Source organism: Canis lupus, chromosome 22 (genome assembly GCF_011100685.1).
Source record: "Canis lupus familiaris isolate Mischka breed German Shepherd chromosome 22, alternate assembly UU_Cfam_GSD_1.0, whole genome shotgun sequence".
Taxonomy (NCBI): domain Eukaryota; kingdom Metazoa; phylum Chordata; class Mammalia; order Carnivora; family Canidae; genus Canis; species Canis lupus.
Genome location: NC_049243.1, coordinates 47,922,860 through 47,946,133, shown reverse-complemented (window position 1 = coordinate 47,946,133; position 23,274 = coordinate 47,922,860). Strand labels below are relative to the sequence as shown.

The following is a 23,274-nucleotide window of genomic DNA, read 5'->3' as shown; positions in this document are numbered from 1 at the left end:
GAAATAGTATTTAGTATATACCATGTTAAAATCTTCACAACTAGAGTTATTCTATTTTTAGATATTTTGATAACCTTTAACTTTACAAACATATTTACATTTTACTTATATACTTTTTGAAATGCAGATGTCTAAAATCATAGCATTACCATTATTGGTATTATTCTACCAAAGGGCACAGTTTGATATGGTAAAGCATAAAGGTATGCTTAAGAAACTTAACTTTTCTCTGTCAGGCTGAGAATAATTTTTAATATAATGAACCACAACTGTGAAAGTAACAAATATAGGATGTATTTCTGCATACTGTTAAAATTTCACAACGCATTTCCTACAGAAATAATATCTCTACATTTATACTTTTGAAACTATTCTGTCTCCAAGTTTTATCTCATGTTAGAGTCTACTCCTATCCAAACTCAAATATTTTTCCAAAAAATGTATAGTACTTACAATTCTTTTTACTACTATAGGCCAGAAAAATATAAGTATACAAGAAAATAGTAAGTAAGAATAGGGAGAAACAGATAACAAGGAAAAAGTGAAAACAGAAGCAAAAAAAAAAAAAAAACAAAAAAACAAACCTAGAGTGGAATCACACCTCCTTCCCCAGGGGCTTAGGTTTGAAGGCAATGGCTAAGAAAGAAACTGTGTTAAAAATTATCCTTGATTTAAAAAAAAAAAAAAAAAAAAAAAAAAAAAAAAACCTCATGAATTAAGTATGGTGTACATGCTTTTTTTTTTTTTTTTTTTTTTTTTTTTTTGGTGTACATGCTTTTATGTAAAGTTCATTACTTAGAAATACATATAAATGTGTAATTATGCATTATAGTGTGGCACATATAATTTCCTGGTAGAATACACAGAAAACACTCAAATGTATCACTAACTGGAAAACCTTAGCAAATAAAAGGATTCCAACTTTGTTGGGTCTTCCTGTTGGTTGAGTCATCTAGAGACATTTTATCAGTTCCCTCCCCCTCCTCCTAAGTGTTTATCTAGTCAGGAACTGACCCTACTTTTTCCTAAAGGAAAGTCAACATCATCCACTTGCCTGGCAACCGGAGTATTTCTCATTTGATGGTCAGTGGGTCACCTTCAAATCACCCATTTGTTCCTGTGGGAGAACTTCTACCCATATGCAGGGAGAGGTGGTTTGTCTGTGCGCACTAGGGTTGGTTGGCTATTTAAATTACTTTGGCCCCCTCTCCCTTAAAAAAAAAAAAAAAAAAAGTTGTAATCATGATCCCTTGGATTATTGATTTCATTGACAAAATTATAACCAAATCTTCACTAGACAAGATTTGCAAGTCACAGGTTGCTCATTCTCTAAGGCTCATATTAAAACCCACCTCTTCCATCATGGAGCCAACTACAGACAAGTATCAACAGAATATTGGGGTCAAAGGGAGATCATCTGCTCCCTCTGCAAAGTGAACTTCAGCCTTCTGATCCTGAGATGGCCAAGAGAGAACAACAATATTGTAATGTTCTGATTTTATAACGCAGCAAAAACAAGTTTCCCCCTCAGGAAGATAACACTTGGGGCTATAAGAAGTGACTCATGGCTTCTATGCTCTGCACCTTGGAGGTCCAGCTTTCAATTACAATTTTGGTTACTGGAAGTATCAAACTGAGGAAGGAGATATTTGTGGAGGAAGGAAGGGTGGAAGACTCTAGAAATTTCACTTACTTGGGACAATATTTGATGTATTCCCTGGTTTCGGCTCCATAGCACCAATATGTCGTGGGTCAAGATCTATGAGTGGCAATTGGCCACTTGCCTCTATTTTAGAGGTTTTTATGGCTACTTATTGTGAGGAGAAAAAGTACAAATGATCAGTTGGGTCACTTAAAAGTGATCATTTAAATAATATGGAAATAATGGTAATAAAAGTAAAAAAAAAAAAGTTACTAATTTGCTTTGGGGAGTGCAAATCAACCACCTCTTCTTCTTGTTCTCTTTTTCCAATCTTAAAATGCTCCACACCTTCTAGGCTATAGTAACATGTGAAGCCTCCTCTATATTTCTTACAACTCCCAATTTCTATCCTTGGCCATATTCCTTTACAATTTCTATTTTTCAATTCTCTCTCTACATATTCTACCCAGGAGGTCTCATCTACTCTCCACATCTGAACCACAGGGATGATCCTGAGTCTCTATATTCACTCGTGAAGTCACCTTTCAGGCTTTATTCAAATATTCTAATTACATCTACTGGATGATCACCATCCCCAACTTTTGTTCCCCAGCTATTCCCCCATAATCCCGCTCACTCATGTTTCAAGCGTCCAGGTTACCTTGGACCCTTCCCCCGCCCTCTCCAACTAAATTTACTTCATTCTTTACAATATTATTCACATCCATTTTTTCCTTTCTGTTTCTACAAACACCATGCTAATTCAGATAATTTAGAAACTAGATTATCACAATATCGTGTGATTATTCCCCCTAACTCTGGTCTATTGCCACTAAACCGTCTATCAGATCACCTCCATGTTACCACTTCTATACCACTTTTGCTCTTGGTCCTTCACTACAAAACCAAGTCCAAAGTCTTTTAACCTTCTGGAACTTAGCTTTACATTTCTGAGCCTTACCTCCCTCCTTTCACACTTCTCTATGATTTCCTTGTTTAGCCAATCTGGTCTATTTAATGGCCAACAAACATACTTTATGAGTTTCCCATGCCACTTCCCTCATCTGAAGACTTTACGCTCCTGATGCTTCAAGATTCTTATGAAACTTCACCCATTTCCTTATCACCCCAACTAAATACAAGTACTGTGGCAGAATGTGAGAGCTGAACAGAGGTCATCTACTCCATGTACAAAATGGATTTTGAAGAATTATCTCCCCCATCTATAAAATTCAAATGTTTGGGGAAACTGAGGCCAGGGGCAACTAGTGTTCTTTTCAAACACTAGTCTTCTTTCAACACATTTTTCATGAGTGTTTCCTCTGTGCCAGGAGCTGTGCTAGCCACACAGGACTACAGTTTAATGAGAAAGACCAATGACATGTCTATTGTCCCACAGATAGTTAAACATAGGTTAGTACCTCAAGAGTGAAGTACAGGGTGCCACTAATGTCTGAAGTATGCATGGTTCAGGGAAGGGGTGAGGCATGACATTAATCTAGTGTGGGAAGACAGGAAGGAGTTAGTTCAGCTTGGGAGAGGAAGAAGGTTTACATGAGGAGGAAATCTTTTAAGTAGGGGTGAAAGTGAGTAGTAATTAACTGCAACAGGTAAATGATTGCTACGTGTAAAAGGAAAGCCCAAACAGGTACTTGCAAAGAACAAAAAGTGAGGGGGTGCTGGAATCTAAGGGATGAAGAAGATTGCAAAAGGTGAGGCAGGAAAAGCAGAGATGGGCAGGAGCATGTGTGCCTCGGAAGGTCATATGGAAGATTTCTGGGCTTTACTCTAAGAACAACAGGCCTTGGATGACATGTTCCAAGATACTTTAAGTCAGGACCATAGCTTACCCTGGGAGGAATGGGAGAAACAATTATGAAATCAGAAAAAAAAAATCTAGTTTTATTTTAGTCGAAACACATTCTGTATCCCTATCACACTTTCCTGAGTGTGTTCTCATCTGATGTCAGTTGAAAAATGAAAGCATATGAATTTATAAGTATAGCCAGTTTTAGTTGGCCCACTTGGCTTAGACAGGAGGTAGCGTATGTATATGAATGCCCCTGCACCTGTAAATACTTAAGGCACTATGGGCTTGTTCTATATTTTCTAAAAGCACAACATTCCATATAAGAACAGTCCAATAAAAAGTTCCATTTCACTGTCTGGCCATGCATTGGTGCTATACTTGAAGTTAAATCTTCAGTTTCCTCTCCTTTCCCATAAGACTCTTAATAAGGGAAAATATTTTGAGAATATACTAGCAAAATTTTTCCAAGGGTGGTTTTAACCCCTGCTGCTTTTTATTCTCATCTTGGGTACATCAAGTAATGAATTTCAAAAAGCAATCATGAGTTTATTACCTTTAAAATTATGTTTATATCAAGGATAAAATTTAAAGAAGGTAGGGTGATAAGGTTATTAATAAAACAGCTGGAATTTTAGAGGAATTTCTGTGTTCAAGGTATTGTGTTGGACATCTTGCAATAAATTATCTCAATCTTAATAAAGACTTTGAAAGGTGCATCTGTTTTATAGACAAGAAAACTGAGGCATATTATTTCCCTATGATATATACACCTTAGACCCAAACTATCCAATATGGTAGCCTGCAGCCACATATGCCTTCTGAGCGCTTGAAATATGGCTAGTCTGAATTGTGCTGTGCTATGAGTGTAAATTACACTTCAGATTTTGAAAATTTAATTAGAAAGTAGTAAGATATCTCAATTTTTGAATATTTGTTACTTGTTAAAATGACAATATTTTATACAGTGCATTAAATAAAATACATTAACTTTATCTGCTATAATTTAAAAAAATAAGCTACTAGAAATTTTTTAATTAAATGTGTGGCTCACATTACACTTGTATTGAACAATGCCACCCTAGACCAAAAGCTGGATTTTGAATTTGCCAGTTAATAAGTTCAAAGCCTGGTATAGAAGAAGAGTTCATGGATTGTTACAGATCTTGGTTTAAATCCTTCCATCAGTGACTAGTCTTGGATAAAATACCAAATCTCCCAGCACTTCACTTCTGTTGTTAGCATTATAGCATTATTAATATCCCCAAACAACTGTTCTAATAGGTAAAGCAGCTAGTGGGCAGAGGGAGGGAACAATTAGTGAATACTTCCAATAGCAACTGGTTAATTTAAAAGTTGATTCCCAAAAAGAGTAGAAAATTCACTTATATGAAAGACATGTTTTATTCTCAGTAAGTGGGAGGAATTAAATAACCAGCACATTGAATACCTGCTTTAGCACGATACATGGGATATATGCATTATATATTGTAGTGTAATACACATAATATACACAGATCCTTTCTATGCTAAAGTTATTTAGGATATGTTATAGGCTGGGAGGCCAGACGACAAGTTAGAGTGAGGTATAAAATGTCAGACACAGAAGGGCCCAAGGGGTCCTTATGGGTACAACAGATAAATTCCAGTGAAAAGAGTTTATGAACTCTGCCTCAGTGGATCCATGGTCTTTTTACGTCAAGAACTGAAGACTAGTTAGTAAAATGACATCTGGGCAAGTAGAATTTTACTTTTTTTTTCTCTCTGGGTCGTAGTGCAAACAAATAAATAGTTCTAACCTATCAAGTTTAGACTAGCCCACTATCAGTAATCTCTGCTGAATCATAAGAAACTACAAAATCATGTGGACTAAACTATCTGAGGATATTTTGCCATATTCTGTCCCGTAGGCTTTTGTCAGGAAGTTTGCCCTTTGTATGTGACTTTATGAATGTTTGAATTACATGTATACATTTAAATGTAAAGTATGGAGCAGTTGGGGCATTTACTTTATTATTTGATGTATGTATATGGCTTAAGATTGACATGTGACAATGTATTAGTCTGCCTTATTCTGTACTGGTTTGTTTTGTTATTGTTGTTTTAGAAATATGAGGTGGCCCATGTTAATTAAGGATTTCAGTCACTTAAAGTGACCCTTAAGTACACATTTATTAAATGTAGCACCAAAACTGTTCATTTGTTATCTACAGCAATTAACTTTATGAAAATGAGGCTGGAGATGTAAAAAGCTATCAGATTTACAGATCTTAGAACAGCAATGGAGATCATGAAAATATTCACTTTAGTCTGAAATTTAACAGAAGAAATAATACAAAATTTTAGTTTAGCTATTAAAGCGCATGTGCAATAAGTTAAAGGGGGATGGGGACAGGGCCTCTCCCTTGATCTCACACATTGCATTAAAAATCCACCTCTTGGGCAGCCCAGGTAGGCTCAGCAGTGCTGCCTTCAGCCCAGGGCCTGATCCTGGAGACCTGTGATTGAGTCCCACCTCTGGCTCCCTGCAGGGAGAGCCTGCTTCTCCCTCTGCCTGTGTCTCTGCATCTCTCTCTCTCTTGTGAATAAATAAAATCTTAAAAAAAAATCCACCTCTTGTGGTGGATTTTTGAGTACCCACTGAGTACATGTGAGTTGGTCTTTGCTTTTTCAAAATTTCTAATTGACTTACAACGTAATTGTGTCTACAGTACATTTACAACTATCTTTCAGGAAATGTCTTCAAATTTAGGGCTAAAGCTAGAATTCGGTAGGAAAAAAAATCACACTAGATCAAAATTATTAATGATCAGCTAATAATAAGAATCACACAGAACAATAATGTGTAACTAATGATTAGAAAAATTTGCTAAAACTTTGAACTAAGAGATTATTACACTTCTGATGTTTGAAATTATAGAAAAATATATGCTCAGTTAATATAAAAACAATGATTTTAAACCATTTAAGCTACCAGCACTACTTTCAAAATGCACACTGTAAAAAAAAAAAAAAAAAAGAGTTCTTACCAGGAAAGAACTTATTTGCATTAACTTTAAATTAGCTAATACATGAGAGTTACACCTTTGAAGATACTTGTTTTGCTTCCAGGAATGCTTTTTTCCCCCCTTCCTTTTCCTTCTGTTTTTGAGGGGGTTAAGGCAGTTGGATTAAAAAAAAAAAAAAAAAAAGTTAAGCCGCATTCTTCATGTGAAGGGCATGTTTGTACTCCTATATGCTAATAACTCTCCATCTCCCTGAACTGTTACGATGTCTTCGAATAATTTAATGAAGTCTTTTAAAGTTGGGCCTTAATTGCACAGTTCATTTCTGTAAAACGCCTCAGCGCCACTCAATCTTTTAAGAGAGCAGAAAGGTCTCTCTCCTCTGGACTTGACATTTTTACCATATACGTGGGAGCGATTTTCGCTGTCAAACATCGCCTAGGTAGGTTTTGTGTTGTTGTGGTTCAATCCGGAAATGTCTCCACTGTGCACAGCTCCCCTCTACCCAACCCTTTCCCCCACTTCAAGTTCTCAACTTTGTTTCCTTGGGGTTCTGCACAAGTGCTACTAATAATATCCACGAGACAAAGAGCTGTGTGTGCGCCGTGGGTGCACGGGATGCCCAATTTGAGTTGTGGAACAAAGCACTCAAATTTGAGATTCAAGATGATGGTGGTGGTGGTGGTGGTGATGCTGCCAAAGGAAGAAACACCGACTCCCCGGCCAGCCAGCTCCCCCCGCCCACGGCCGCCCCGAGCCCGGGACGCCAAGCCCCCCGCCCGGCCCCCGCCCGGCCCCGGCCCCGGCCCCGGCCCCCGCCCGGCCCCGGCCTCTCACCGCTTCACTCGGATGATCTGGTCCCGCATGGGCTTGATGTCCTGGAAGCTCTGCTGGTTGACGAGGCTGTAGACGAGGATGAAGCCCTGGCCGTTCTTGATGTACAGGTCCCGCATGGACGCGAACTGCTCGGTGCCCGCCGTGTCCAGGATCTCCAGCACCGACGGCGACGAGTCCACCTCGATCTCCTTGCGGTAGAAGTCCTCGATGGTGGGGTCGTATTTCTCGATGAAGGTGCCGGTCACGAACTGCACGGTCAGGGCGGATTTGCCGACCCCGCCCGAGCCCAGCACCACCACTTTGTACTCGCGCATCGTCCCTCCGCGGCCGCCGCCGCCGCCGCCGCCCGCGACATAGACCTACGCCCGCCGCGCTGCGCCCCCGGACCCTGCGCCGGCGGCCGGCCCCGCCGCCTCCCGCGGCCGCCCCCACCCCACGGCCGCCGCGGCCCCCCGGGCGCCGGCGGAGCGAGCAGCAGCCCTGGGCATGGGCCGAGCCGGGCGGCAACGCGGCCCGCGGGCTCCGGCAGGCACTGAGCACGAGCAGCGAGCGGGAGGAGCGGGAGGAGCGGGAGGAGCGGGAGGAGCCGGAGCCGCCCGAGCCGCCCGAGCCGCGGGCCCGCAGTGCCGCCCGCCCACCCCGCCCCTCGCGCCTCCACGCCCAGCTCCCCGCCCGCCGCCGCCGCCGCCGCCGCTTCCTCGGCGGCCGGAGCGCGCGCCCGAGCGGGAGCCGCAGCGCTGCCGGGGGCGGGGCCCGGCGGCAGGGGGCGGGGCCTCTCGCCGCGCAGCTCCGCCCCCGCCCCGTCGCCTAGGCGACCGGCCGCGCGCGCTCCCGGGAGCCTGCGCCGTGCGGAAGCCTCGGCCCGCGCTTAGGTAAACAACCTCCCCCGCCACCCCGCCCCACCCCGCCCGCGCGCCCCGTCCAACCCCGGGGCCTGCGCACTGAGCATGCGCGGGTCTGCGGCCGGAGCCGGGAGCCTGGTCGGCTCGAGACTCCCACGCTCGGCTTTTGAGGGGAGGCGAGATGTGAGTGGGGCCAGAGCTAAGTCTGCAGGCGGCAGCGGGAGGCGGAGAGTAAAGAGAAGAAACGGGCACGGTCCAAAGCGAGGTCTGGACAGCACCCGGTCTCTCTCAGTTCTCCTGAGAGCTTTGGCTTTATTTTGCATAAACGAAGCGAGCAGCTTTTCTTAAGGGGACGAGCACAAACACAACGAAGTGAAGCTCGGTCTTAAGCGTCAGGACCCCGAGGGACGCACAGTGGCGGCAGGGCCCCTCCTCCGGCCCCCTGCCCAGGGCGGCGCAGGCGAGTCCGCGGACGCCAGGCCCACGCCCGGGGACGGCGCCGGGGGTCCCGCCCACCGGCCCCAGCCCCGCCCCGCCCCGCCCCGCTCCGGCGCCGGCCTGGTGTCGAGCTCTTCCCACGCCCTCTCAGCTGCGGGCGCCTGGAAAACCGGGAGAGCGGAGCTCGAAGCCGCGACAGAACGCCCAGGGCCACCTCATAGCAACAGCTAGCGGGGGCACCTAGCCGGAAGCTGGGAGGCCTTCCAACCAACCGGATCACGGTTCTGTAACCCATGGTACCATTCTCGGCCAATGGAGGGCCGCTTCATACCACGTGATCCCCGCCCATCAGCCAATGGGGAAGGCGCTAGTCGCGGGATCCACCGACTCGCCTCCCCTTGCGTGGCCCGGCTGGGCGTTTGCCCCTGCGCACGCTCTGCCAACCAATCGCAGGTGAGCTGACGAATGACGAGGTTTCGATGCGAGCCAATCAGGACTCGCGGTTTCCTGGCCACCTCGGGCTCGGTGGTATGGAGACAGGGCAGCTAGTGGGGTCCGGGAGGGGCCGGAGCTGGAGGGGCCGGTCGCGGTGCCCTGTGCTGGCAAGGAGCAAGGTGTTTTGCAGGCGAGAGTGATGAATTCTGCGTTTAACGACGTCTCCTTGGCATGCTACCTAAACGATGGGCATGGAAGTGGTGCTGAGGGATGTGGGCGGAATCGTGGCATGAATCGAGAAAGCAGGGACTTTTGTCTTTAGGGTGAGAAATTTTCCGGTACTTAAGGAGACCTACTGCAGCAGTTGGCACGGGTCTTCCAGGCGTGCCTCCTTCCTGAGACACTTTTTTTTTTTTTTAACTAGTTTTTAAACTCACCGTTCGGTCTCTAGTATCGTGTGTTACACAGTCTCATAGCCACAACGTTAGATTTAGGAGAAGTTAGATTTCCAAGTACCCCTGGATTGTCTTTTGTAATAAATGGTTATTGGATTCACTTAAACTGTGTCCTTCGCAGACTAGTCTACACCCAGCTGTTACTAAAGCACATTTCTTGGGAATAATAAGTTTCTGCAGTTCCAGCGTTTGATCGTATACCTCTTGGCCCTTTCTCTTCCCCGCAAGGACATCTTGTAGAGAGGTTTTTGGTCTGGGTTCCTCGAAAAACCAGGTGTTTCTTTACCATCTTCCCTGTCAGTTATCAAACTACTACAAAGGTGTGCTTAGATTCAGCAGTGTTCTGTTGCTCTGTTAGTCCATTCATTATATTAGAACGGAGAACTTTTATTTGCACTATCTTGCTATAGTATAGCACATACCAAGTTTTTGCTTAAAATGATTGAGGGCAAGTGTCATGTCAAAATGTGCAATAAATATAACTCAGTCTTTGTTTCTTAATTAAATTGTTCAAGTATGAGTGGTTAATATCTGAGCCTCTGGAATCAGCAGTGAAGGCAGATTGCAAAAATAATATATATATAGGGGGATCTCTGGGTGGCGCAGCGGTTTGGCGCCTGCCTTTGGCCCAGGGCGCGATCCTGGAGACCCGGGATCGAATCCCACGTCGGGCTCCCGGTGCATGGAGCCTGCTTCTCCCTCTGCCTGTGTCTCTGCCTCTCTCTCTCTCTCTCTCTGTGACTATCATGAATAAATAAAAATTAAAAAAAAGAAAGAAAAAAATATATAGATATAGCTCTATATCTATAGATATATATGTATATGAATCAGAGGAATGTTTTAAGATCATGGAAACCGTAGAAGGTCTCATCTCTGATTCTAAATTAGTAATGTGAAAAAGTGAATTAAAATTAAAGGAGCTCAAAAAAAAATTAAAGGAGCTCACATGGATTCATTGTATCTGAGCTTTTTTCACAGGGATATTTCAAGAAGATGTAGGTGAGTGCAGTGTTCACCTAGCCTTTTACAAGTCTCATATTTTGTGTGAAACTTGCATGCTAATTTAGTTTTGAAGAGTCACACTTCTTTTCAGAAGAAAAGAAAAACTGTCTCTTTAAAATCCAAATTGTGCATAATGGTGGTAAATTCCTAGGCTTTTTGAGAAGCATCAAGCCTTCTCTCTTTGTATAGGTCATTAAGACCTGTGTAGTACCTTGCATTACAGTGGAGCTGAAAAATCCTTTATTTTGCAAGCAAATAAAGGTCTAGTGGCTTTTGTTTTTGAAATTTGCTTTGGGATTGTGAGTCCAGGATGTAACCTTAAGCAACTTTTCATTTCCTAGGTCCTCAGAAGTTGAGAAGCTCTGGATTGCCTCGCATCTGATAGAAGTTGTCACAAAAAAATTAGTGAGTAGGCTCTCTGGTCACTGCACTTAGCATAATAAAGAGTAGGAGAGCTTTATGACATTTATCAGGCTGCTTTCCCTGACCTTTCATTACTGCTGGCTTTTCTTGATAAGGAGAAGTGTACAGACTGCAGCCCTTAGGGTAGGTGCACCTCTATATATTTCCTCATCTTGATATTCGATATTCATTCTTGATGAATTCATATTCATTTGATATTCATTCTCCATGTTCATTCTCAATGTAGCCATAAGGGTAAATTCTTAGCCACTAATAAGCAAAAGAAACATGATAAGTAGGGCATATCTTCTTTCCTATTCTGTCTTACATGATGGCACTTACCTAATTTGAGGCTATATATGAAATGCTGGTTGAAGGAGTAGCTGCCATAAGAAAGGATGTCAGAACGTGTAGAGAGAATTTTGAAGATTTGGTTGGGAGATGGGTGTCTGTCTCCTGACTCCTTAATCATGTTCATTTTTATGCCAGCATGAACTATCTATCCAGAGAGTGATTTTAGAAATACAAACTTATGTCTCCATTCATTTGTTTGTGGAAGAGACAAAATAAAAGCGAGATAAAATGAAATTGAATTTTCACCAAGAGCTGTAAATCTGTATGATGGTGAAAAGTTAATGCTGCATGCTGACACTTTAGGGTCTCATTACCTTCAGAAGGGCATTACTGGAAGAAAAAAAAAAAAAAAAGAAAAACTTCATTTCTTCTCTCCACACTATATCTGAGAGGTATCTCACCTATGCCCAGATACCCTCAACTGTCACACTTGTGTTACCATGGAAACCCAGCTCCTTCTTTGCTTCTGTGAAAGATGTTGGAAAAGGTGGGATGAAGTGGGAAATGCACTGTGTTAGGGGACTTTCTGACTACAGCAAGAAGCAAGTATGCAAAGAATTTAATATAAACAAGTTAGAAGAGGATGTTTGTAATATTAGCAGTGCTTCCTGTCCATAAAACCCTGATTCCTATTGCTTCCTGTTACAGCCTATGTACGTGTGATTAACCGATAAAGGGGAAGGGCAAGTCAAGTATATTTAGTACCTATGAAATGCTGCTGGCAATTATAAAAAGAGCAGAAGACATTTTCTTGACCTCTGAGGCTCCTGATACCATTGAGAAATGAAAGTATATATAAACAATGGAAAGGAACAAAATAAACTTGTTTCTTTTTTGAAAATGTGGTAGGTCTCAGCACTTTTGAAAAGAAAAAGAATGCAGAAATTAAGTGAGTATATAAATAAGTCAAAGAAAGAAACCTTTTGGTTGAGAAAGTAAGTGTTACTGAGGGAAAAGGCTTAATGATTAAGATACAGGAGCAAGAAAGAAAGAAAGCCCGAAGAATCTTAAAAGCTTGAATGTTCAGAGGAAAATAGAGCTCTAGTGTGGTTGATTTCACAGGGCCGAAGAGTAAACACTGTCGCATCACCAGCAGTTTCCTTTTATTTTGGCTGAAAACTGTGTGATAGATCAAGATTGATCACTAATGGCAGTCCTTTTCCTCTCTGCCCTGTAAGTCCAGCAGGAGGCACATGACTCAGTTCTCATCACTGGAATGGGAAGAGGAAGCCATTGGGACTGGGGATTCCTGGGATTCTGACAATGAGTAGATCTCATTGTTTTGGTGTCACTCCCTCCTGCTCTGCAAATTGACATAAGAGAATGTGGCCACCATCTTTGGGCTGTGATGCCTTATGGCTGAGGTTGCAAACCAATGAGTTTCAGATGGCCAAGAAGGATGGGAAGAATCCAGGTCCTGGAAAACACCGTGGAACTGTCATGCCAATACTGGAAATGCCTACCTTTGGACTACTAAGTAAACAGCTAGCCTTTGGTTTAAGTCTGTTAGTTTAAGTCTGTTAGGTTTTCTGTGTCTTGGAGTCAAATACATCCCAACTATGATAGAAAGTGTGAAGTATTTGATACAAAGTCGGCGAGCATTTGTGATATTCTGATGGGTATCCTACTGAATATCCCGAGTGGCATTTCAAAGACATTACGGTATTAATTGAGCACTTACTATGTATATTATTCTAAGCTCTGGGGATACAAAAATAGTTTGCCAAAAGAGCTTGTAGTTATAGACATCATAAATAGAAGAGACTAACATTAAACAACTGATTGCTCATTTACATTTTATAATAATCACTTATTCAAGCTAACAAGAAAAAATTAGAGATTTCAAGGATGAAATAATAATATAAGTAATAAAATACTATAAAATATATAACCACATAACTGAATAAAATTATAAAAGCAAATATTTTCAAGGACATGATAATTTTGTATATAGTTTATACATGAATTCTTAGAGGTTAAGAGAAACAAACAAGTAGGTTTATTTTTATTTTTAAGATTTTATTTATTCATGAGAGACACTCAGAGAGAGGCAGAGACACAGGCAGAGGGAAAAGCAGGTTCCCTGCAGGAAGCCTGATGTGGGACTCCATCGCAGGACCCCAGGATCATGAACTGAGCCAAAGGCAGATGCTCAACCACTGAGCCACCAAGGTACCCCTGAAGTGGGTTTAATAAAGGAAAGCTGTCTGAAGGAAATTAATATGGAACCAGGTTTTGACGGAAGTAGCCAAAGAATAGACTACAATGGGGCAGGCTGGAACACTCTATGTGAAAGGAACTGAGAGCAAAAGGAAGGAAGCAGGAACGAAGTAGCAGTGAAATATGGAAAATACAGATTCACTCGATTCTTTAATTCTCTACAGCAATGCCATTCTAGGGACAACTATCAGGGGAAAAAAAAATCAGAGACTAGAAGTCCTAATGCAAAATTACAAAAGATATAGAAATAGTACAGAAGAAAATAATACAGAAGAAAAAGTAGAAAGAGTAACAAGGGTACATTTGAAGAAGTTAGGGTATTATTTGAAATGATGAATAATTTATAATGTGGGCATCATGAAAGAATTGTCATAAGGAGTAATTATGGACTTGAGGACATCAAGAAGGTGGAACTCAAACTTCCACAAGCAGAAATAGAAAGAAAAATGAGGGGGTAGCAAAAAATGAAGACAGGCAGCAAAACAGTTTTTGCTTATGGTTATTTTTCCATGGTAGCTGTTACTGACATGCATTATGTAAAAATGAATGGAATTTGATTGAAAAGAAAATTTTCAGTAGACCAGTAATATATAAAGATAGTCTTTTAGGTAAATAATGTAATTTAGAATGTTTTTCCTAGAATGCCTTTTTGTACCTTGCCATAGAAAAGTCTTTTCAGTGAGGAAGCTGTAAGGAATAATATGTTACAGATTAGTGATGCATTTTGGAAATTAAAAAAAAAAAACCATAGATGTGCCAAATGTAATCATATAGCAACAAATAATAAATACTTATAACAAAAATCAGAAGTTTGTCAGATTTTATGTGGTTTCTGCTCAAATACGGTTTTAGTGTTTTTCTAATGCTATTTTCTATACAAATATAAGAATATTTCTAAAAAATTAGGCTACAGTAAACATATGAACATATTTTGATATCGTTTACAATAATGTAATTAATATTTATTGTGCTTTGCCATTTCCAGAGCCCTTTTCTACATGTCCAAGAAGTTTGTAGTTTTTTAATAACAAAAAATACGCAAATTATTAGGAGCCACCATACAAATATGTGCTATGAAGATGCTGAACTAGCATTATTACTGCCCCTTCCTTACAGTTCATGAAAGCAATGTAGAGGGTACAACACCATCAAATAAAGAAAACTATAAGAAAACCATGGTAATGAGAGAATTTAAAGGAACTGTTTGGTAAGGGGGCTGGGAGGAGAGGGTGGTGGTGATGTAGGCCAAGGACTGTAAGCAGCCAGCCACCTTGCAGGACAATAATAAGATAGGAAAATAACTATTATACATGTGCTCACTCATGCTTCTCACTCACTATTGCCTTGAGAAAGTCAGTACCTGCCCCCACATGTGTGGTGACTCAGAGGTCTAGTCCAAGTGGACTCAAGAGGAAAATCAGGGCCACACAGAAGTCCTGTGCTTATAAGGAGCCAAGAAACTCTTTAGGTCCTAACCAACTCAGGGCATTTGGCCACCCATACCTCCTGCTCTTACTTCCCTGGGCTCGTGAATTTCAACCTAAGGACTGTTCCTTCTGATGTTGCCTCCGCCCTCTTGGGGAAAGCAGAAGATGAACTTTAGACCTGAAGAGTATTGGCAGTGATTTTCCTGGACTTGGGGTTCTCTGCTCTAGAGCTCATTTACTGTCGCCCTGAGCAACCTGGTGTGACTCAAAATAGGGTCTAGAAGGGTGATCAACCATTTGGTTTACCTGGGACTGTCATGGTTTTAGTCTAATATCCCCCGAAACCCCCTCAGCTCTAGTGGGTCACCCTACGTCCATCCTCATAGGCATTTCCAGAGAAAAAAATGAATGCACATGATAATATATTTTGAGAAGTACAGCTATTTCAGAAGAAAAGAAAGATTTTGGGTTCCAACAGAAGCATAAACATTGGGGCACCTGGGTGGCTCAGTAGTTGAGCATCTGCCTTTGGCTCAGGGCATGATCCCGGGGTCCTGGGATTGAATCCCACAGCAGGTTCCCTACAGGGACCCTGCTTTTCCTTCTGCCTATGTCTCTGCCTCTCTCTGTGTGTCTCTCATGAATAAATAGATGAAATTTTTAAAAAGCATAAACATTAGAATGGACCAAGCATTTAAATTTAGCTCAGTACACATGCTAAAAAAGATAAGGGATAATGTTAGACATCTGAAAACAAAGAAACACAAAAGGAACCAAATGGACATCCTGCCAATGGGAATGTCTAGTAGTTGACACAAGGAACAAGAGAGAGAAAATAAGACGGCAGAAGGGACACAATTAAGGTACACACGAGAGAATTGGAGGACTAGATTGAGGTCATCTCACAGGAGGAAGGGAAGTTCAAAGAAATAGAAAAAGGAAAAATCTAGAGATACAGAGAAGAGAAGAAGTGGCAACATACAGATAATAGGAATTCCCAAAAGAAAATGACTAAGTTCTTATAGAAATGATAATGTGAAATTTCCCTTGAATGAATGGATAGATCAGTAAAAAAAAAATCCTCCTTCAGGATGGAGGGCCCATGGAACTTCAAAGGAAACAATCTGGAAAACCTATACCTACAGACATATCATAGTGAAATTTGAGATATCCAAGACCAAAAGTTTTAAAAGTTTATAGTATGAAAGGTTAACATCAGATTAAACATCAGATTTCTGCATAGCAGCAGTAGAAGCCAGGAGAACAAAGGAATAAGATTTTTTAAGTATTAAAGGGAGAAGAACTAGAAACAGAAGTTTAATATTCAGCCATTGTGACATTCAGGTATGAGAATGAGATACAAATATTCATAGACATAGAAAGCCTCAGATTCCCAGAATTGACAAGGATGGATAAATCCACTCTCATAGTGTATCTTTTTCTCTCAATTACTGATAACTCAAGCAGATGAAAACTATAGGGAGACTGAAGATTTGAATAGCCCATTAACAAAATTGGACTAGCAGACATATAGAGAATTCCATAGCCTACGATGAGAGCATACATATTTTTTTCTAAGCACATAACATTTGCAAAAATTGATCATATGCCGGATCGTAAAGAAGATCTCAATACAGTTCAAAGAATAGATATTCAGACTTTGAATTCATAATTACATTAGAACTTTAAAAACAACAAAAAGATAAAGAACCATATATATGGATATTTGAAAACTTATAATGCTAAATAATTTGTGGGTTAAGAAGAAGCTTTAAAATGCTTGGAAGCTAGTGATAATGAAAATACTATCTATCAAAACTGAGATACAGCAAAGTGCTTCTTTGATGGAAATTTATAACTTTAATGTGTATACTAGAAAAGAAATTAAAGGAAAATCCTGATCTCACCTACTCCCCTGACATACTGAGTCTGTAGCTACTTATGGGACAATTCTCTTTAAAAAAAAAAAATCTCAAGGCTGACTGAGTGATCAATACACATTGGGCAAATAAGAAAACCACACTGAAAGGAGTAGGAGAGGCTGCAACGTAATTGTTCTGTAAGCCCCATACCTGTAGCAGTGTCCCATCATGAGGAGGGAACCCAAAATCCAGAGCTTCTTTCTGAGTAGTAAAAGGTTTAAACCTCACATCAAAAATGAGAACACTAACTTGAAAAGATCTGTGCACCCGTATGGTCATTGCAGCATTATTTACAATAGCCAATAGTCAACATATGGAAACAACTTTAAATGTCCATCAGTGGATGAATGGATTTAAAAAATCGTAATGTATATACATTGGAATATTAGCCATTAAAAAGAATGAAATCTTGCCATTTATGATGACATGGATTGACTTTGAGGGTATTATGTTCAGTGAAATAAGTCAGAGAAAGAAAAATACTGTATGATCCCTTGTATTTGTAGAATTAAAACTTTTTAAAAAACAAGCTCACAGATGTGAAGATCAGATTGATGGGTGACAGGGGTGGGGAGTTGGGAGGTAAGAAATATGAATGAACTAGTTTTTAGTCTAAATGAATTTAAAAAAATTTTTAAAAGAGAAGCATCCTACAATTTACTTGATCAGTGCTTCTCAAAAATAAGAAAAGCCTGAAAAATTCTCACAACCAAGATGAACCTAAAGAAACATGAAAACTAAATATAATGTAATATCCTGAGTGGGATTCTGGATTGAAATAAGGACACTAGGTAAAAACTAAGGTAATCTAAATAAACTATGGACTTTAGCTAAAAACTACATATAATGAAAAAGAAAAGCCTTGGATTTTTAAGAATCAAATGCCAAACTAAAATATAATACACAGCAGAAAAAGTAAAAAAAAAAAAAAAAAAAAAAAAAAAAAAAACGGGTAAAATTAGCATTTAAAATATATTTTACTTAATCCAATATATTAAAATATTATCATTTCAATGTATAATCAAGACAAAAATTATTAAGATTTTTTACCTTTTTTCATACAAAGCCTTTGAAATCTGGTGTCTATTTTACACTTACAGCATCCAGACTGGACACATTTCAAATGAACAATAGCCCAGTGTGGCTAGTTGCTACCAAATTGGTGATAGATTGTTCAGGGAAGCATGGAGATTAGATTTGAGATGCCGTTTTATAGGTAATGTTGACAAGATTAGATGATGGTTTGGTTGAAGGGGTGATGAGAAAGAAGAGGAATCAAGGATAACTTTCAGATTTTTGGCTTGAATGTACTAGCCTGTGTGTCATCTGGATGGTTGGGTCAGATTTTCAGAGTGGCTATGCCTTGGATTCTCCAGACTTTTACTTCACTGGTCCTTCCCATATCCCACGTTTCTCTTCAAATGTCATCTCTTTAGAAAGACCTTCCCTAAACACAATCTAATGCCTACTTCTAGAACACTAGGTTATGTTACTGTTTTGTTTATATACTCATCCTCACTGCCTGAAATAATCATTTTGCTTATTTGCTTATTGTCTGTCTACCCTACTACAACGTAAGATCTTGATCTGTTTTGCTCTTTGCATTCCTCAGTATCCGGATCTATGCCTAGTACAAAACAAATGCTTAATACATATCTCTTGAGTGACTGAAAGGAATTTAGATAAAAAAAATTATCTAAATTATTAAAAGATCAAATATCAAATGGTTGAATATCAAGTATTTCAAAAGTCAAAAGAGAATTAAGAAGACACCTGTGTTAGGGAAAAACAAACTCTTATGCAATTCACAGCATGCTGTTTAGTTTCTAACAGCATTCGAAGAATAATTCTAAACCACTGACTATGTACAAGGTACTATGCCAAGAATAAAAGGTGGCTTTCTGCTCATCAGATAGGGAGATAGATAAATAAACATATAACCAAGTGTAATGTTAAAGACTAGGTTTTGCTTTGAAAAAGTGACTTGCAGAAGTGTAGGGGCAGCATTATTTAGGATACATCTCCACGTATGGTCTGTTCTCTAAATTTTTTTTTCCCGATTTATGTGCAGGTTGTAAATTTCACAATTCTTATCATACTTGGGTGGATAACCTAACGATTTTGAATGAGAACATAATTTTCCAAAATAACTTTTCCCATTTGAAGTTAGGGCAAGTGCTAGTTTCTTGCTGGATTGACAAGAGGGAGAATGTCCTTTTTATACAATGGGAGAAGTGTCCTTTTTTTTTTCTTTCCAGTTCATATAGTAGCATGTACTGGAGATAGAATTTACTACTTACTTCTTGTGACCCCTGGTGTAACCCTGAGCAGAGTTCGGTCTTAACACCAATAGCACATTGTTGCGCTGCCTTCTCTACTAACTGAAGATAAGAACAGTGTTTGGTTCATTTGGGTTTTAGCAGCACTTGGCACGTTGTATAAAATATTGTGGGAACTCATAAGACATTCACAAATAAATGATTGAATAGACTGTAACTTGGCTTCTAAAAATCCTGTTACACAGAGAAGATGAAGGCAAGGGAAAAGAATGGGGAATTTCTCAACATCAAGGAGGAGATATAAATATTTCTCTAAAACTGGATTTATCCCCTCCCAGCTCTAAAACTCTAAAAACTCTCCTAGTCTGTAATTGGCAAGGTAGGAAGCAGTCTATGAGCTTGGACTTTGGAAGTGCCAGAAATGATCTGGAAAATCAACTTTTCTATCAACTGACGATTGCCTGAAATTCTACACCTGGAGCTTTAGTCTTTTGATGTGAAAGCTTTTTTTGTTTTGTTTTTTTTCCAGTTAAAATACAAGTGGGAGAAAGGCAGTTAAATTGTACTGTCTTTCTATAAACGTTGGGGCATTCAGCTAAACTCGCCTGGTGGGAAAAGAAAATGAGGAAAATAAAATAGAAGAAAAGAAGTTAAATGGCCTGAGTATATCCCCAGAGTGAGAATGAGCAGGCCGTGGGGATCCATTGTATTTTGCATCATACAATAACTTTTTTTTAATGCTAAGATTAATTTCTTCACATGGTATAAGACGACTAATAACAACCTTCACAGTTACTAAATTCTTAAATTAGATTCAAATAGCATCTTATTTTCAAGTGATTATAAGAATTTTCCAGACTTTAGAGCTGCATTCCCTCATCTGGTTGTTTTTTTTTTTTTTTTTTTTTTTTTGTATATTTTTTTATTGGAGTTCGACTCGTCAGTGTATAGTATAACACCCAGTGCTCATTCCGTCATATGCCCCCCTCAGTGCGCATCACCCAGTCACCCCATTCCCCACCCACCTCCTCTTCCATTACCCCTTGTTCATTTCCCAGAGTTAAGAGTCTCTCATGTTCTGTCACCTTTTCTGATATTTCCCACTCATCTTCTCTCCTTTCCCCTTTAATCCCTTTCACTATTTTTTATATTCCCTGTATAAACTACTGCTATTCAACATAGTACTAGAAGTCCTAGCCTTAGCAATCAGACAACAAAAAGAAATAAAAGGCATTCAAATTGGCAAAGAGGTCAAACTCTCCCTTCTTGCAGATGACATGATACCCTACATAGAAGACCCAAAAGACTCCGCCCCAAGATTGCTAGAACTCATACAGCAATTCGGCAATGTGGCAGGATACAAAATCAATGCCCAGGAATCAGTGGCATTTCTATGCACTAACAATGAGGCTGAGGAAAGAGAAATTAAGGAGTCAATCCCATGTACATTTGCACCCAAAAACATAAGATACCTAGGAATAAACCTAACCAAAGAGGAGAAGAATCTATACCCTAAAAACTACGGAACACTTCTGAAAGAAATTGAGGAGGACACAAAGAGATGGAAAAAGGCTCCAAGCTCATGGATTGGAAGAATTAATATTGTGAAAATGTCAATGCTACCCAGGGCAATTTACACATTCAGTGCAATCCCTATCAAAATACCATGGACTTTCTTCACAGATTTGGAACAAGTCATCTTAAGATTTGTGTGGAATCAGAAAAGACCCCGAATAGCCAGGGGAATATTGAAAAAGAAAACCAATGCCAGTGGTATCACAATGCCGGATTTCAAATTGTACTACAAAGCTGTGATCATCAAGACAGTGTGGTACTGCCTCATCTGTTTCTATCAGTTTCTTCTGCTTCTCACACTATTACGTTCAACAGTGGTTTGGGGCCCGCTGGGGAAGACAGAGCGGTCACAGCAAAAGGCTCATCCAATTGTTCTTCTCAGCAGCCAGCCAGTTATTTTGTCAAGGAGAGTTATCCATCCTACCCTTCACTCATCCTACCCTTCACTCATCCTACCCTACCCTTAAAACTCAGCTTCTTGCTCTGACAGAACAGTACTTCCTCTTTTATTATTGTCCTAGTTAATGCTTCTCACACAGCTTCACAAAATATTAGCACTTAGCGAGTAATTAACCACATTGAAATGGCTACACTACTTGGGAAAGAGAAATCTTGTTTATTTAATCAAAGTACTACCTCCGAGCAAATGACCTGATAGCAAAATTGATTCCAGTCTACATCTGAATGAGAGAAGCTGAGGGAGACATTTCAGGGATAACTTAGCCTTTTTGTTTTCCTTGGAATGCCACGTAGTGGAACAGAGTTAAACTATTCCATAATGTAAGTTGCCTTGACTTCATTCTGTTGGGGACTGGTCTCTGGTATTTATTAGTTTGTTTGTTTGATGAAAGTTTTTGGCTATTTCCCATGCAGACTTTCCAAGGAAAAGATGCTATGTAAATTGTCTAAAAATATTAATCTGTCAACATAATTAGGTTATATGAACAAGAATGAGCTCCAAGAGTAAAGTTGAATATGTCAGTTCTGCACTATATACTGACAACGTGAAAGGAACTAAAATGGGCAGCTTATGGTGTTCTAGGGTTATGATTATGGTGCTCAGAAGAAAGCAATCCAAGTAAAATTATTGAGAAAGACCAATCAATAGTAAAATTATTGAGAAAGACCAATCAATGTTGCTAAGGTTTTTATACTGAAAATGCAGAGTTCCAGGGGCTCACTGCTGTCTGTGTTAGGCCTGTAGATTGTCTGATACCTAGGGTATTTCTGTCTGGACCTATGACTGATGGAGTGGGGGTAGGGCTGAGGCTTAGGAAGACATTTAACCCTGGCTCGGTGAATTACCTTTGTGTGGGATTGGGTCTGTTTATAGTACTCTTCAAACACTGGCTCTCCAAAAGCAGAAATAAAGACTACTAAGTCATTCAGGTCACTAGCTATCCATCCAGATATCTATCAACAACCTATTTTTTTTGTGTGTGTTTACTCTATAGGGTTCCAGAAAGGAATGAAGTACATTTCATAAGTATATATAGGATAACCTTAAATAAAAATTAACTGTAATGATAAATTTTCTAATTTTAAGAGTAAAATGAGATCTTCCCAAGGAACTTGAGCATTATCTGTCCAAAAAAAGTATTTATAGAAATTGTATTTCACACTGAAGTACATGTTAAAGCTTTCACCATGGCCTTTCTTTCTTTACACTTTGTCTTACTTTCTGTATATGTGTATGTGTGAGGGGAGAGGTGTGCCCAAACCCCACCCAAGTCTCTCCAGTTAGACTCAGGGGTGGGGCTTCTGTATATTGAGAATGTATATATTTAGCAGAATCTTCTAGATGATTCTGACATGTCCCTGTGTTGAATATCAATGTGATGTATTAATTCTGTATTTTCTGAAGTAAAAAAAAAAAAATTATACTTAAAGTGATGATCCTGAAAATCACTACTGAGGATAGTAAATAACCAGATTCCTTACCTCAAATCCAGAATCTAATTTAAATTCCATTTCCTCATGTATCCCTGAAACTAGAATTAATCTCTCTCTTTCCGTATTCCCCAAACACTCCATACTTTTCTTGTTTTTTGTTTTTGTTTTTGTTTTTTGTTTTTTTTGGACACTCCCTACTTTTCATACTTATCACAGTTTGTCTTGTGTTATGTTTATTTTATCTCCATCTATCATGTGGACTCGTGGATGTTTGGGCAGTGGGAGAGAAGGATAGAGAAGGTGTATTTTCTTCCCATCTTTCTAATCCCTGTAGTGCTTTGGCTAATCAATAGTATGTACCCAATACATGTTGATGGAATTAAATTAAATATGAAATGGTATTAAAATTTTTTTTAAATGGTATTAAAATTATAATCAAGTTCCAAATTATTGAATTTTTGTATCATCGTCTTTATTAAAAGGTGTCATTTCTACTTTCATTGTACTTAAATTCAATGGTGTTTTAAAACTGAGTGAATCCAACTAAAATTGTAACAATGTAATTCCTCAAAAAACAGTAACATAGGCTTAATTCACAAGAACCATAACTGGGTTACCTCCTTTAAGTAATTTTTTGTTAATTTCCTAGCTAAATCTTATATTAAAACACAAACTTTGAATTTGACAAACTAATGGAAAATACAGAAAAGCTCCCATTTTGCTATCACACTGTGTGTAA

General features: G+C 39.7%; 1 protein-coding gene and 1 long non-coding RNA gene across 2 annotated transcripts in view; one reads left to right on the top strand and one right to left on the bottom strand.

The window, feature by feature from the left end:
• RAP2A (RAP2A, member of RAS oncogene family) overlaps window positions 1–7,688 on the bottom strand; it is a 35,149-nt gene extending 27,461 nt beyond the window's left edge. The window contains exon 1 of the mRNA XM_038569896.1: window positions 7,292–7,688. Within this exon, the coding sequence (XP_038425824.1) occupies window positions 7,292–7,605 (314 nt within the window). The 5' untranslated portion in view covers window positions 7,606–7,688. The remainder of the gene's footprint in view (window positions 1–7,291) is intronic.
• Window positions 7,689–9,062: 1,374 nt separating this feature from the next.
• On the top strand, window positions 9,063–14,258 carry LOC100687817. Its single transcript, XR_005376504.1, has 3 exons — window positions 9,063–9,329; window positions 10,805–10,868; window positions 12,398–14,258. It is a non-coding gene; the product is annotated as an uncharacterized LOC100687817 (long non-coding RNA).
• The last annotated feature ends 9,016 nt before the right edge of the window (window positions 14,259–23,274 follow it).